This window comes from Rhinatrema bivittatum, chromosome 6 (assembly GCF_901001135.1).
Source record: "Rhinatrema bivittatum chromosome 6, aRhiBiv1.1, whole genome shotgun sequence".
Lineage (NCBI taxonomy): Eukaryota > Metazoa > Chordata > Amphibia > Gymnophiona > Rhinatrematidae > Rhinatrema > Rhinatrema bivittatum.
Window position 1 is genome coordinate 185,879,418 of NC_042620.1, and position 14,254 is coordinate 185,893,671.

The 14,254-nt window shown below is 39.0% G+C and overlaps 1 protein-coding gene across 3 annotated transcripts in view; it reads left to right on the forward strand.

Moving 5' to 3' along the window:
* CARF (calcium responsive transcription factor) overlaps positions 1–14,254 on the forward strand; it is a 435,125-nt gene that overhangs the window by 191,596 nt on the left and 229,275 nt on the right. The window contains exon 16 of one of the 3 annotated variants that reach the window (XM_029606290.1): positions 6,449–7,593. The exons of the other annotated variants lie outside the window; for them this stretch is intronic. Coding sequence (XP_029462150.1) covers positions 6,449–6,579 — 131 coding nt within the window. The 3' untranslated portion in view covers positions 6,580–7,593. Of the gene's footprint in view, positions 1–6,448; positions 7,594–14,254 lie in introns of those variants that run through there. 3 annotated transcript variants of the gene reach the window in all.

Consider the following 14,254-nt stretch of genomic DNA (forward strand, 5'->3'; position numbering starts at 1 on the left):
TTCATTCAATGCAAAATAATTATGTCCAGAAAAAAGATTAATACATTTTTTGCTAGTGGAACACACTGTAAGTAAAAATGGTAATGTCATTACCAATGCTTCCTCTAAGGATTGGGTTGCTGTATGCAAAAGTTTTTGCTCATGAGCAAAAATGTTGGTTTCATTACCCTATGAGCACTACTTTCTTTGATACAAAAAGCCTATCAATTTTATGCTTACAGCAACCCATTCCTTAGAGAGAACATTGGTAACAGTAGGCACACAAACTTTCTCACATACACACCCACACTAACATAATTGCATATTCACTCTCATACTCTTTCTCACATATACATGCTCATTCTCACAAACACATGCACACTCTCATTCCTTTCATTCACTCCCCAGACTTTCACGTACGTGCGCATACACTCAGTTCTCCTCCTCTTCCCCACCCCAACTCATCTCAGCAACTGCAAAAACCCTTCAATACCAAACACGTTGAGAAGTAACACAAATCCCTGCAAAAAAAAAAAAAAAAGAAACCTACAACCTTGCCATACCAGCACTATCTCAGGACTTTCTATTAACACGGTAGCAATGCAATTATACCATGCTCTACAACACTAATACAACACTTACTGGGGTTAACAGAACAAGCTGTACTGCTTCAAAGCCCTACAGAAAAACATGCCAGCAGAAATACTGCACCTCAGTTATATATGCGGAACACAGACAGACCCTCACCTAATACAGAATAAGAGACTACAAATTAGAAACAGAAACATGCAGTCAAAAATAAAATGGAAAGCTTGAGAAATCAGACTCTGAACAGTGGAATATTGAAGAAAAAACAACATACAAATATGTAATGCACATTCCCAAAGATAACATATGACAGTCACTAAAATTCCAATTTTTTTTTTCCTTTGTTGTCTGATCTTATTTTGTCTAATCAGTTGGTCCCAGACTCTTTTTTTCCACATTCTCTTTCTCAGTCTTTTACCAATTCCTTTTGCAGGATCTTTTTTTTTCCCCCATTTCTTCTCTTTCCACCTGTCGTCTTCCCTTCCTCTCTCAAACACACACTCAGACACTTATTCTCACATGCTGTCTCTTTCTCACAAACACACAACACTCACGTGCTCTCACACACAGGCTCCAGTGCTCACATGCTGTTTTACACTCTGGCTTTCCCTCACACACGCACAAGGTCTTGCATGTCTGGCTCCCTCCCACACAGGCTGTCTCTCTCTCTCTCTCTCTCTCTCTCAAACATACACACTGGCTCTCTCTCACATGCTATCTCACTCACACACACAAAGCTCTCTCACATGCTCTCTCTCACAAACACACATGCTGTCTCACACACACTGCTCTCACTTTCACATGCTATCTCTCATACATACACACTGGCTCTCTCTCACATGCTGTCTCACTTATATACACACATATACAGGCTCTCACTCTCTCATGGTGTCTCTCACACACACAGTCTCTCAACTCTGTCTCTACAGGGCCTCAGCCTCCCTCTCCCTTCTGGGCCTCCTCTTCTTCGGCTGCTGCAAAATGGGATCTACGGCAGCCCTGCCACAGACACTGCTCCTTTTCTACAGGTGGGTTGATGCTCTTCCTCCTTCCTGCCTGCACAGCTCCAGCAACTTTTTTCCTCTGGCATGCATGGACAGAAAGAAGGGGGAGCATCCAGAGTTTCAGGGCCTCTTCTTTTCTTCATGCCATGATGGGATGGGCTCCACCACGGTCCTGCTGGTCTTCTCACTTGGGACTATGGTGGGATACGTTCCACTATGGCCCCGACAGTCTCCTTCTCACTTTGGGCCATGGTGGGATGGGCTCTAGCACAGTCCTGCCAGTATTACTGTGCAGGGGGGGAGTAAAAGTTGTGTGCGGCTGTGAGAAAAGTTGTGTACGGCTGTGTATGCGCACAGCTTAGAGGGAACAGTGGTCATTACAGGTGCATGTCAAACATGTCAAAAAACTTAAATTATGGAGAGAGACAACAAGATGGCGCCCTGAGAGGACGTACCTTCGTTTGCTCTGGTTCCAGATTTCCTTTGAAGCTTTTCATTGCGGCTGTGAGAGCCGCGGATTCCTTTTTTCATGCCCCACAAGAGGAAAGGTAAAGTTCGGGTCTTTCCACCCGACCCGAACTCTGCCGCCAGACAGCAATTAATAACCGACTTCGCCCTCCAACCACCACAATTGAGGGAGTCAGTCCCCGCAGGAGAACAGGCGAGAGGAGAGCCATATTCTCCAGGGGAACTTTCACTGACCCCTCCTGACCTCAGAACGCCGGTAAGAACTTTGCCCCTAACAGCCGACCGAGGAGATGAGTCGCAGTCCGATGACATCATCGGACGAAACTTGCCGGGTGGACCAGACGCCGACCGAGCGGGTGGAGAGGAGGGAGTTACTCCGGAACACCGAGAGACAGAGACGCCGGGAGAAGGAGGAGAAACGGCTGTGCTTATCCCCAGAACAACAGGAGAACAAGGCGAAATCGCCAGATTTGGGGTAAGAAACCTCTCCCAGCAATTAAACAAACCGGCGGTAATAACCCTAGATAACATCTGGGAACTTATAGCGGGAATGTCTTCTAAGCTAGACAATCAAACTCTTAAGCTGGATGAAATAGCAGCTAAGGTTGGAGTACTGGAAAAGGACACAAGTCTTAGATTTAAAGAGCAAAATAATTCAATAAAGAAGATTAATGAAGATATAAAAAGCCTCCAAAACGCTAATAATACAATGGTCTTGGAAAGAATTTCATCTTTGAGAAGGCTGGAGTCTATTGAAAACTATATGAGACATCTCAATCTAAGACTCTTGAATTTCCCTATTGAATCAGGGGAAATACCCTTGTTGTCTTTTAAAAAGTATGTTATGGAGGTATTAAAGATCCCATGTGAAGAGATACCAGCTATTAAAAAACTTTTTTTTCTCCCTAAAAAGAAGCAGCACGCCGTTAGCCATTTCCTTCTCGACCAGATCTACAGAATCTGACTGATTATTTAGAAAACTCAAGTGATGAAATAATGGATCGTGCAGTGCTTTTTGTTTCATTTTTTGATGAAATGGCTGTGTCTTTGATCATGAAGAATTATTTCAAAAATATAAATGTTTTGTTTCATGGGGGTCATATCCGTGTATATCCAGGCTTAGCTAAGTCTACGCAGCAGCGTAGAAAAGATTTTCTATCCATGAGAGCTGAGACCATAGCATTAGGGGGAAGCTTTAAACTATGCTACCCCTGTAAATGTATCATTCAACTGGCCAGAAATACTTATGTTTTCTTTTTACCAGACCAGTTGAGGGGTTTCTTAGCTAGCAGGAGACCCCCCGAGGAATAAAGAGGAAATTAAAATAAAGGTGGTGGTTAGGGCACCTACTGTGAAATACTTTTTGTTATATACTCCTTGTTAGGTTACTTTTCTCTCTCCATTTTCCTATATAACAAGAGATCTGATATAGAGATGATTGAATTTTGAGATTTAAAAGGGCTAGTTTAACCCTTAGATTATGTGAGTATAATATCTCTGTATTTCCAATACAAATGTTTTTTGTTTGTATATTTGTTAAAAAGTTGAAAAATTAAAAATTAAAAAAAAAAAACCAAAACTTAAATTATAGAAGAACTCAACTCGAAATTGATGCTAATAAAGAATTAATGGCTAACAGGAGAATTTACCCATAAGAACTTCAAAGAAAGTTTTAACAACTGTCATTCTGCTTTCCTTTATCTTTGTTTATTACTATTCATACACTGCCCTCTGCCACAACTCAGTGGTACACATCCTAAAACATTCATAATTATAAATACATTAATATACAATAGTGAAACTGAAAACACATCCATAAACTAAACAAGTTATCAAGATACATACTAAAAACTTGTAAAAGGGTTAAAATACAGCACTGCATAAACTAAGCTAATTAACAAAATGACATAATCCAAATGCAGAATTAAACAAATGAGTCCTTTAACATTTTATTAAAGGTTTTTAGAGCGGAACCAAGGTGCAGTTCACAAGGAAAAGAATTCCAAAAACATGGAGATGACCACCACACAGAGTGCAATCTTCACTCTTACAAGTATGCACAACAAACTAGGTAGCATTATATAAACCTAGTACCACAATGTTGCAGCAAAGCACCAAAAAACAAATGAGTAGCATATCAGATCAAAGTAGCACATGCAGTCCCTTCACGATTCAAACGTTCTGATGTCATAATCTTCCATTGATATATCCAATGTTGTTCCCTCCATAATAAAGTTTGAGTGATATCACCACTTCTTGTTAGATGTACTTTATCTAGAACGATAACCAAAGCTCTGATAAAGCATGTTCGTATTGAAGCCAGTGACCTCCTTATGGTTGGTTTCAGAATCAGCTCAAATATTCTATTAGCTGTAGCGTCACTATCCTCTTTGGATATCCAATCTATAATAGTCTCCACCTGCATCGATCACCTGTGAAGTACAGCAGGATGTATGAAACTTAAGGCGGTGATCTAAAGGTAAACATGGGCGTGTAAAAGATGTTGCTTCCAATGAATATTCGCACACTACATTCTCCACCTTTCTTGTGTTCCAGTGGTACCAAAGTTAAGAGTAAGTCATGCAGGTTCCTGTCACTTTTATAAGCAAATTCTGGAACTTCCTGAATATAAATATGAAGATTATGGTAGGACACACATCAAATTCTAAATCAGAGGTATTCACCTTCAGAGTTAACTGCTGTTACTGGACATGCACAGCCCTCTTAAATGCACCTTATGGTAACCTGCTATCAAAAACATAATAACATCTCAATGTGCTGAGGTATTAAAATCCTCCATAGAAGCACACAGTCTTCTCAATCGAAAAATTGCCCCACAGGTTGTTATCCTGTAGGGGTCTTTGGATAGTGGTTCTGGTAATATATAAATTGTTACAATCCTTGGCCGTTCTAAATATGGAGGTCAGAAAACCACAAGGTGGAAAAGGAATGGAAATAGCCAAAAATTTAATCTCTGTACTACTAAAATGTGTCTGTAAACTGTAGATTTGAAATTTAGTTGTTAATCCCTTCCACAACTCAAGAATTGATCCTTGGTGCTACTATAGGCAATAAATATATAATCTATAGAATGGTTTCCACAGTCAGACAAATTCCATTTGGAGCAGTATAGAAGTGTTTGGTCTCAAAATTCTGCCACATACAAAACAACCAGGAATGGAGCCTTTGTTGTCCCTGGCCATCCCTTTCACTTGTGCATAAACCGATCCTCAAGGTGAAAATAGACGACAAAGTAAAAATTCTATTAGAGGCCAGATATCTCAAACAGGCTTCTGAGTACTTGTCTTATTAGTGGCATGCTGTTTCTACTTTGCAATAATGGACTTGACAGTGCCACAAAAGATATTCAAACACATTTAAATTTCTTATTGCCTTCCTCTAATCTGTATCTCTGATTAACATTATCACCAAGTTCTTTTGGCAGCTCCTTGTTCAGCATGTTTTGACCTTTCCTTCAAATTTGCTTCATTCAACAGAAATAGCTTGATTCTTCATTCAGGAGTATTCCAGATCAGCTCAACTTCTGGTGACTGGACACAAGTGGGCTCTATTTAATTATTATAGGCCTTGTTAAGGCAATTTTTTGAACCAGAGCTAATTAAATTTTGCTTTGACAAATGTGTGAAGACTTAATGCAATGAAGACTTATTTGATCTTTTCTTAATTATTTTTGGAGTAATTTTATACTTGTTCTTTCATGATGAAAGTATAAAGTATGTTGTGTAGATCAGTGAAACAAACTCCTACTTAAATGTGTTTTGATTTGTATTTTTTAGGCAGCAGAATGTGAAAAATGTACAAGGGTGTGAAGACTTTTTTTTTACAAGGTGCTATACCTGGGATTTAATAAACTCTGAATACCTTCTACTGGAAGGCCTGCATTTTAGTGATGATCCAAATAATGTGATCAGTACTCACTATCATGTGATTATCCTTCCAGCAGTAAAACAACTTGGATAGTGTCATTTGGAAGAGGCTCAGTAAGGGATTTGGAATTGGCAGACTATAAAATGGAATAAATAAATTAGAAAAAGATAGAGCTTCTGCTTGATCTTATATTGCATGTTCTGGAGGGTAAGTGCAATAAATTGATGTTGAGCTCCTCATGCCAGCCTTGTGTAAGTGCTTCATTAGGGGTGGTAGTCATAGAAGAAACACTTTTTTCTGTATCAAATATATTTATTGATTTTCCATCATAGAGAACCAAACTACATGAACAGATCAAATTTCTTGAACCAACTAAACATTTGGATACTGTGAGCCTAACACTGAAATTGAATAGGTTTCTTTGATGTTTAAACATCAAGAAGGAAACACTTTAAAAATATGGGGGAGCCTAGGGTTTGGAATGTCTAATTTTAATAATCTTTTTGTTGTTCCTTATCAAGTCGAAGAAAATCAAGACAATACTGTGTGTGTGGACCAAATTAAACTGGTAAGGAGAGAACAGCCAATAGCAAAAGTTCTGTCTATGAAAGGAGATGAAATCTCAGATTGTCAAGACTCCTCCATCCTTTAAAACCAGGAAGCCATTAAGGATTCACAAATCAGAAGACCTGCACTGTCTTGGAGAAAAGGGTAGAAAGTCCTATCTGCCAGATTTCAGTGGCCTGCAATGTGGACATGGCACAGAACTACAGATCCAAATCCTGGGCACTCACTTCTGATATGGAACTCCATTTCCCCTTCTCAGACAGTTTTAAACAAAAAAAAAGATAGATTCAAATATCATGCTGAGAGTCTGTTTTTGTGGATTCCACAGAAGGTCTTCCTAAACTTAAAACACTTTAGTCATGATGACTAAGTACTCACCTCTGTAATATGCTTGAAAGCCTCATTCACTACTGGTAAATGAAACAGGTTTTACCTGGTAATGCAAAACAAAATTCACATTTAAAGAACAAAAATGCACCCAGTAGGATGTAAGTTTCAAGCTGCATAAGAATGCCGATGAATATAAGAGCAAGCTGAAAGGGACTGAGGCGAAGTTTCCCATGAAAGACTGGTGCCTGTTCAAGAAAATGACTGGTTAACTGAAAATAAATGGTTGAAATACCATCGATCCATGAAAGAACGGTGTTACAGGATATATTCACAAAAGGGATGGCTACTACCATAGCATCATGACTGATTATAGATCCTCTTCTGTTGTCCATTCTTTCCTTTTCCAACTGCGTTATTAGCTTTTATACGTCTCCTTTCAGCAGCAAATTGAGCATCAGGCCACAATTTCCATATTGATGATGTTTCAGCAGAAAAGGGTGCTAGACTGAAGCAAGACAAAATGCAAGCCATTAATGTCACTGTCTGCAGTAACTGGATTGTATATTAATGTGCTCTATAAAAATGGAAAATAACTAACTTGATCATATGGTTGTGTAACACTTGCCTTCATACTTCATATGATTACAACCTAAGCAGATGATAGGGCTCCTCTAAAGGTGTATTTTTGCTTTGCTTACCTTTCTGCCATAATTTACTTATTTATAGTTTCATGAACCCAACCTAAACAGGAATAAAAAAATAAAACATTCTTGTGTCTGTAGGTTTATTCTGAAGTGTTACATCATGCATATTATCTGTGGAACAACTGGTAAACAATATTTCTCTCCATGCTAGGTTGGTGGTCTTTTAAACTGTTATATTTATTTATTTATTTATTTATTTATCTATCTATCTATCTATCTCTTTTCTTACCTGGAAAGTCTGCTCAGAGGGAGTACATTATGAATAACATTAACCTGTAAAAGAATGTTAGAAAAACATTAAAAATATCAGAATAAATTCTAAACATAAATTAAACACCCATTCCTACACATTATAGTTGACCTAAAAGTACCATATGGTAAGCATAATACAAAGAGAATCATTATTCAAAGCAAAAATAAATAATTCCAGAACTAGAATTAAACCATAACAAATAGCTAAATGTAAAAATGCATATTAATAATCACAAAAACCATCATAAAATTGCAGCACCGAAAGCTATAAATTATAAAAACGAAAAGGTCCACAGAAGGAAAAATTCAATCTGATACCAAAGGCCATGCCAAAAAACAGGTTCTAATTTTCTGCCTAAAAGCTAAGAGGTTGATATTCAAAGAGTTTGTCAGGCTAACTTTTAAAGTTAACTAGAAAATCCCCAAGATTTGATTTGCCACTCTTCTCAGCAGATGAGCTATGTGTGCAAAAATCATTGTGGGGTTGCAGGTGTTCTTGGGTATTACACTTTATTCAGGCAGCACTGATATTTAGACCTGGCTGCATAAGAAGCTGACCTGATGCTCCCCTTCTTCCTCTTCCCAAGTTTAAAAACAAATTTAGCAACTGAGTGTCCCAAATCTCCTTTTATCTTCTCCCAAGTTTAAAAAAAAATGCAGCAACCAAGTGGCAAAATCCCCTTTCCGTTTGTAAACAAATTTGGGGCACCCAGTGGGAGGAGAAGCTCTTCCTCCTGTGGAGTGCTGGTACAGCTGACAGCTGCTGGCACTCAGATATTCATTTATTCCAGGGGTAGGCAACTCTGGTGCCACAAACAGGTTTTATTTTCAGGATAGCCACAACGAATATGCATGAGATGTATTTGCATGCACTGTTATCATTGTACTCAAGGACTAGAGTTGTCTTATGTCTGATTTATTCTCTTCACTTGAGCCAAGATTGGTTCCTTCACTGACCAATCCGTGTTCAAAACCCATTTATAGGTACCTTTTTTACCCTCTGTGAGATTGACTATTTCATGGAGATGGTCATTTATAGGTGGAGCCCTAAATTGTAGAATTCTATCCCATTTGAGGCCAGACTACAACCAAATCTTTCAGTAAAGCCGCTGAACAGCAAAGTTATACAGATAAAGTTGCCTGAGAGATTTAGGTGAATATTCAGTAGCACTTATATAGGTAAAAGTGTTTCTCAATATACTTGTCTAAAGTTGCCTGGATCACTCTGCCCCTCATTGGCTTACTAAATATTAACATAACAAAACAAAAAAATGTGCTGAGCAGCCCAGACCCCCTTTCAGTTCCCCCAAGATTAAAAATAAATATAGTGGCCAAGCAATGGGATCCCCTTTCCATTCCTAAAAAATGTGTGACATCACTCTCAATCCCCCAAGCTCTCTCTGTACCCAGGGCCAGTGCGACCATTAGGCAGACACCTAGGGTGGTGTCAGTGGGCGGGGCACTGCCAGAGTATGCAAGGGCACCATTTTCAAAATGTAAAAGAAGGAAGGGGCAACAGCAGTCATGGAGCACTCACTAGGTTTGTGCGGAGAGAGAGATAGCACTGTAAGAGTGTGACCATAACTCTATATATCTACCTGTGTCAGAGTGTACATTCAACTCAGGGGAGGGGTTTGTGGGGGGGCGCTATTACATTGGTCTGCCTAGGGTGTTACAGACCATCGCGCTGGCCCTGTCTGTATCCCAGTGACAGAATGAGAAGCTCATCTTTCCATGGAGTGAATATCTTGGTGCCGGTATAGCTGACAGCTACTGGCACTTAAATATTGATTATTCATTTCACTTGAGCCAGGATTGGTTCCCTCAGTGACAGCTGGTACCAATTCCCAGGGAATGGAAAGGGAGGTTCTGTTGCATGGCCACCGCATTTTTTTTAAACTTGGAAGAACAGAAAAGGGGGTTTGCCCACCACTTTTTTTTTTCATATTTAGTATGCTGATGAGCAACAGAGTTACTCAGATAACTTTAACCAGGTAAGTGCTGTTGAATATTTGGCTGAAGTTATCTGGATAGCTTCATCTGGATCAATGCTACTCAGCAGCTTACTGAATATTGACCTGTAAAGTGTTCGGTTGTCTGATTTCATATGACTGTAGAATTCCATATTTAGGGCTCTGCCTGCAAATGATTATGTCAATGACCTAGCCCAGAGCTAGGCAACTCCAGCCCTCGAGTGCCACAAACAAACTGTGTTTTCACGATATCCACAATGAATATGCGTAAGAGGTTTTGGCATGCTCTACCTCCATTGTAGGCACATTCATTGTGGATATCCAGAAAACCGGACCTGTATGTGGCAGTTGACTAAAGTTACCTACCCCTTACCTAGTCAATCTCATAGTAGATAACAAAGGTACCTAGTCCTATAACAGGCTTCAGTTGCAGAAAGAAAAGCCCTAGAAGGGATATAATGTGTCTAATAATCTTTAAGGTAAGAAGGATCCCAATTCCTGAAAAGTTTTATAGATCAAAGACCAGAGTCTAAAATGAGTAGACAATGTCTAACCAGTAACCAATGTAAAGTTTTGTTTTTATTTTTAAATTGGCATTCTACTATCATAGCTATCATTTTCTGAATTATTTGTACCCTATGTATGATTATTTACAGTAGACTTAGGGTATTAGAATAATCAATACCCAATATAACTGTTACATGCATGACTGTTTTTAGGTGACATTTTTCTAAGAGAGTGAATTTCATCAAATATAGCTTTCTGCATACCTTGATTGACACCATGTACCTTCCTTTTAAATGAGGATACTAAAACAAAACCTAACCTAGTAATTAATTTTTGTAATGTATTAGAAACATTAACAGAATAACAATATTATCAATCCTTTTTTTCCCTTTCTAGAAAACAAGAGAATGTTTTGGTTGCATAGTTATATTATTCTTGTCTTCTTTTGTTCCTGAAGTTAATTGCTGATGCTAGTCACATCTTTAAAAATATTTGTGGTTTCCATGTACAGTAAAATAGAGTGATTTATGCCATTAATCTTCCTATTCCCAGACTAACCCAGTCAGTCTTTGCCTCATACATGTTATTAGAATTTATGGACTATGGGCTTTCATTTTTGACCCCCACCCACAAATGCTGAAGGAATAGGCTGCAGCTACCTCCAAAACCCTTTGTTAGTCAGTAGGTTTCAATATTAAGTGATGCTGGGTCATCTTCCTTGCTAAAGTCATGGAAAACTTGCAGAATTTTATAAAATTCTGTGACCACCATGACACCCAACGCTGAGTTTGATCCCTGACAATAGCCTGTGGAAGTCCTGGAGATCCGTGGCTGACTGGCACTGGAGAAATAGCCCAAGGTGACTAAACTCATCTCACTACCTGCCACCTCATATTAAATATCTTGTTATTTTTGTACCAAAAATGTGACATCTGGTAGGATGTAAGTTCTTGGTGTTCATAGATAGCTTTGCATCTGAATTAAATTACCACATTTTGATCCAAATATTCCAAGCACTTTTCCCATAGTTCTTTGTAGATCTGGTCCCTCAACATTTTGTAGCTCACCAATGCAGCACCTCTGAGCTATCTTGCTTATGCTAACTTCCTTATATATATTACTTTGCAGGGGAGTTGGCCAGTTTTCAGAAAGTACTGTCAATTTCTCTGACTTTGAAAAACGTAAAGTAAAATCTTGAAATATTATTTGGAAGATACAGGTCTAAGGTTTTAAATCCTTATCTGACATTACATTTGCAGACCCAAAGTATGTTCTCTTCTTTTATTTGTGATGTATAGAGAAAGTGTCTTGGATCATGTATATACAAAGTATGATTCAGTTTTTCAAGATTAATGACAGACAAAAAAGTTTATATACTGTAAATTAATGTATATCATTCAAATGTAAACTTTAAAGAGGCAGTCTTTTGGTTTTTTAACTTGTTAGATATTATGTAATGATTTTCAAATAGAAGTCATTTATGTTAATTACACGTAATAAACATCATCTTAAACTGAAAAAAATGAAGGAATTGATACTTTATGAAATAGGACGCATACCTTTTCTTCTTTTAATTCCCATTCAGCGTCTATTTACAATATGACTCAGTATGTCATTATTCTTGTAAAGTGAGAATATCAGCTTCTCCCTACTGCTGAAAACTTATTTTATACATGCTGGGATCTGTTGTGTTTTCAGCTGTTTACTGTCTGCAAAAAGACCTTTTGCAATTTTTACCCAAAAGGATTTTAGCATTATAATGTTGAGATTTATATATATATATATATATATATATATGGAAGTTAAACCACAGTAACTGAAAGCACATTAACCTCTTTAAAGGATAAAATTTTAAATTCTGTACTTGAAATACTTAAATGAAACCATATACATCATGATAAGAATATTTATTTCAACAGGGGTGGCTCAAGGCAATCTGCCTGAGGCGAGAGATGAGATGTGTTCTCCTTCCCTTTCCCCTCCCCTCCCCTCCTTCAAGGCACAGCACAGGTTAAATCATTGAGAGGGCCAGAAAAGAGGTCCCCTTGGAGTCTGATCATTTTGGTGATTTGAAATGCTCCAGAAGAAGAAAGCAGGGTCAGAGTTCCCAGAGGAGTGGCAGATAGTGTCAGTGATGATATTTCTAGGAAGATGGCAACCCTGCCACATTCCCAGAAATCTGTTTCCCATGTTTCCCAAGCATTTGCCCCCTGGAGAAATGGGAGATGCGTGAATTGTGGGGGTATGTGTGTGGTAACCTCTCTTCAGATCTGTGCACGGGTATTAGGCACCCTAGGCAAACCTTAGAACCTTGTGCCTCAGCCCTTGCCACACACAATTAAAAATTATATATTTAAAATAACAGATTTTACGAGGTAAAAATATCACAACATGTATGTTATTTTTATATGCAATACTGTGTGCCAACCGGCAAACCCTGCAAAAAAGACACTTGGAACTCATATGGGATTAAGCCTATTGTAAAATGCATTCAGTGTGAGCTTGGCCTGCAGAACGCATGAGTAAACTGAATTACAATTACAATATAGTAAATCTCCCATACCAAAACAGCACTAACTGCCAGCATTTAAACAGTAACAATATTACCTATGAAAAGGTAACATTGCAAATATTGCACCAGGCTCTAAAACACCAATACTCCTCCTATTAAAAGAACAAGTCAGGCTGCTATAGATCCTTATACAAAAACTCATGCCAGCAGAATATCTCATCTCAGTCACACATGAAGAACACAGGGTCCCCTCACCAAATACAGAATAAAGACACCATAAAAGTATAAATAGAAACATGCAAAAAAAAAAAAAAACTGAACTGGAAAATGCAAGAGACCATATTCTGTATGCAGACACACAAACACACATATGCCTAGAGGCGCTCTCATGCATCTCTCTGACATGCACACAGGTGCTCATTCATACCTTCTCTCTCACAGATTCACACAGGCTCTTACACCCTCTCCTTTACACACACTCACACATGCATACAGAATCTCTCACACACCGCTCTCACATGCATACAGGTTCTCTCATGCACACTCACACACTCCCTCATGCACATAAGCTCTCATTCACACCCTCACACACACATGCACAGAGGCTCTTTCACAAACACATACGCACACAGGCAGTCTCTTACTCTCACATATATACACATATAGGCACATAGATGTTTACTCACTTGTACGCATGCGCACACACACATACACACAGTTAAAGCCTCCCCTTTTCTTTTTTGGGCTGTGGTCATACCACTCTTCAGGCCCCGCTGCACCTCTTTTCAAGCTGCAGAAGATGGGCTCCATCATGGCCATGCCATTCTTCAAGCCTTACTGGGCTTTTTCTTCTGGCCGCGGTGGAATGGGCTCCACTGCAGCCATGCCACTCTTAAGGCCCTGCAGGCCTCTCTTCCATCTCCAGTGGGATCAGTCCCGCCAGGCTCCTCTTATAGTCATGGAGGAAGGGGTTAAACCATGGCCATTCTGCTCCTAGGGCTCCACTGGGCACGCCCAGCTACAGTGGGTTGCACACCACTTCGGCACACCACTTCGGCCATGCTGCTCAGGGCCACAGGCATTTATGTATTATGCCTGCGGCAAAGTGAGTTGGCTGCTACAGGAATGTTTTGGTGGGGCACTTGTTGCTGCTGCTCAAGGTTTGCCACTTGAAGTGGCCACCTCATCCTGCCTCATAATAAAACTGCCCCTGCATTTCCAAGTATATACATTCTTGAAAGTAGCTGTTAATATGGAAAGAAATGTAAAACTATGTAATCTGAAGTGATGAATTACTCTAGCAATGTAGCAGTTTGAGTTTGGAAGGTCACATTGAGCCCTGCTACAGAGCACAAAACATTTATCTAGTTTCAACAACTGCTGTCATGAGACTTTATAAATTAGATTGGAATAATTCATTTTTGTTTTTGATCTAAACTGATCAGTTCATAGCAAAGCAACTTCTCCAAAATGATGGCCATC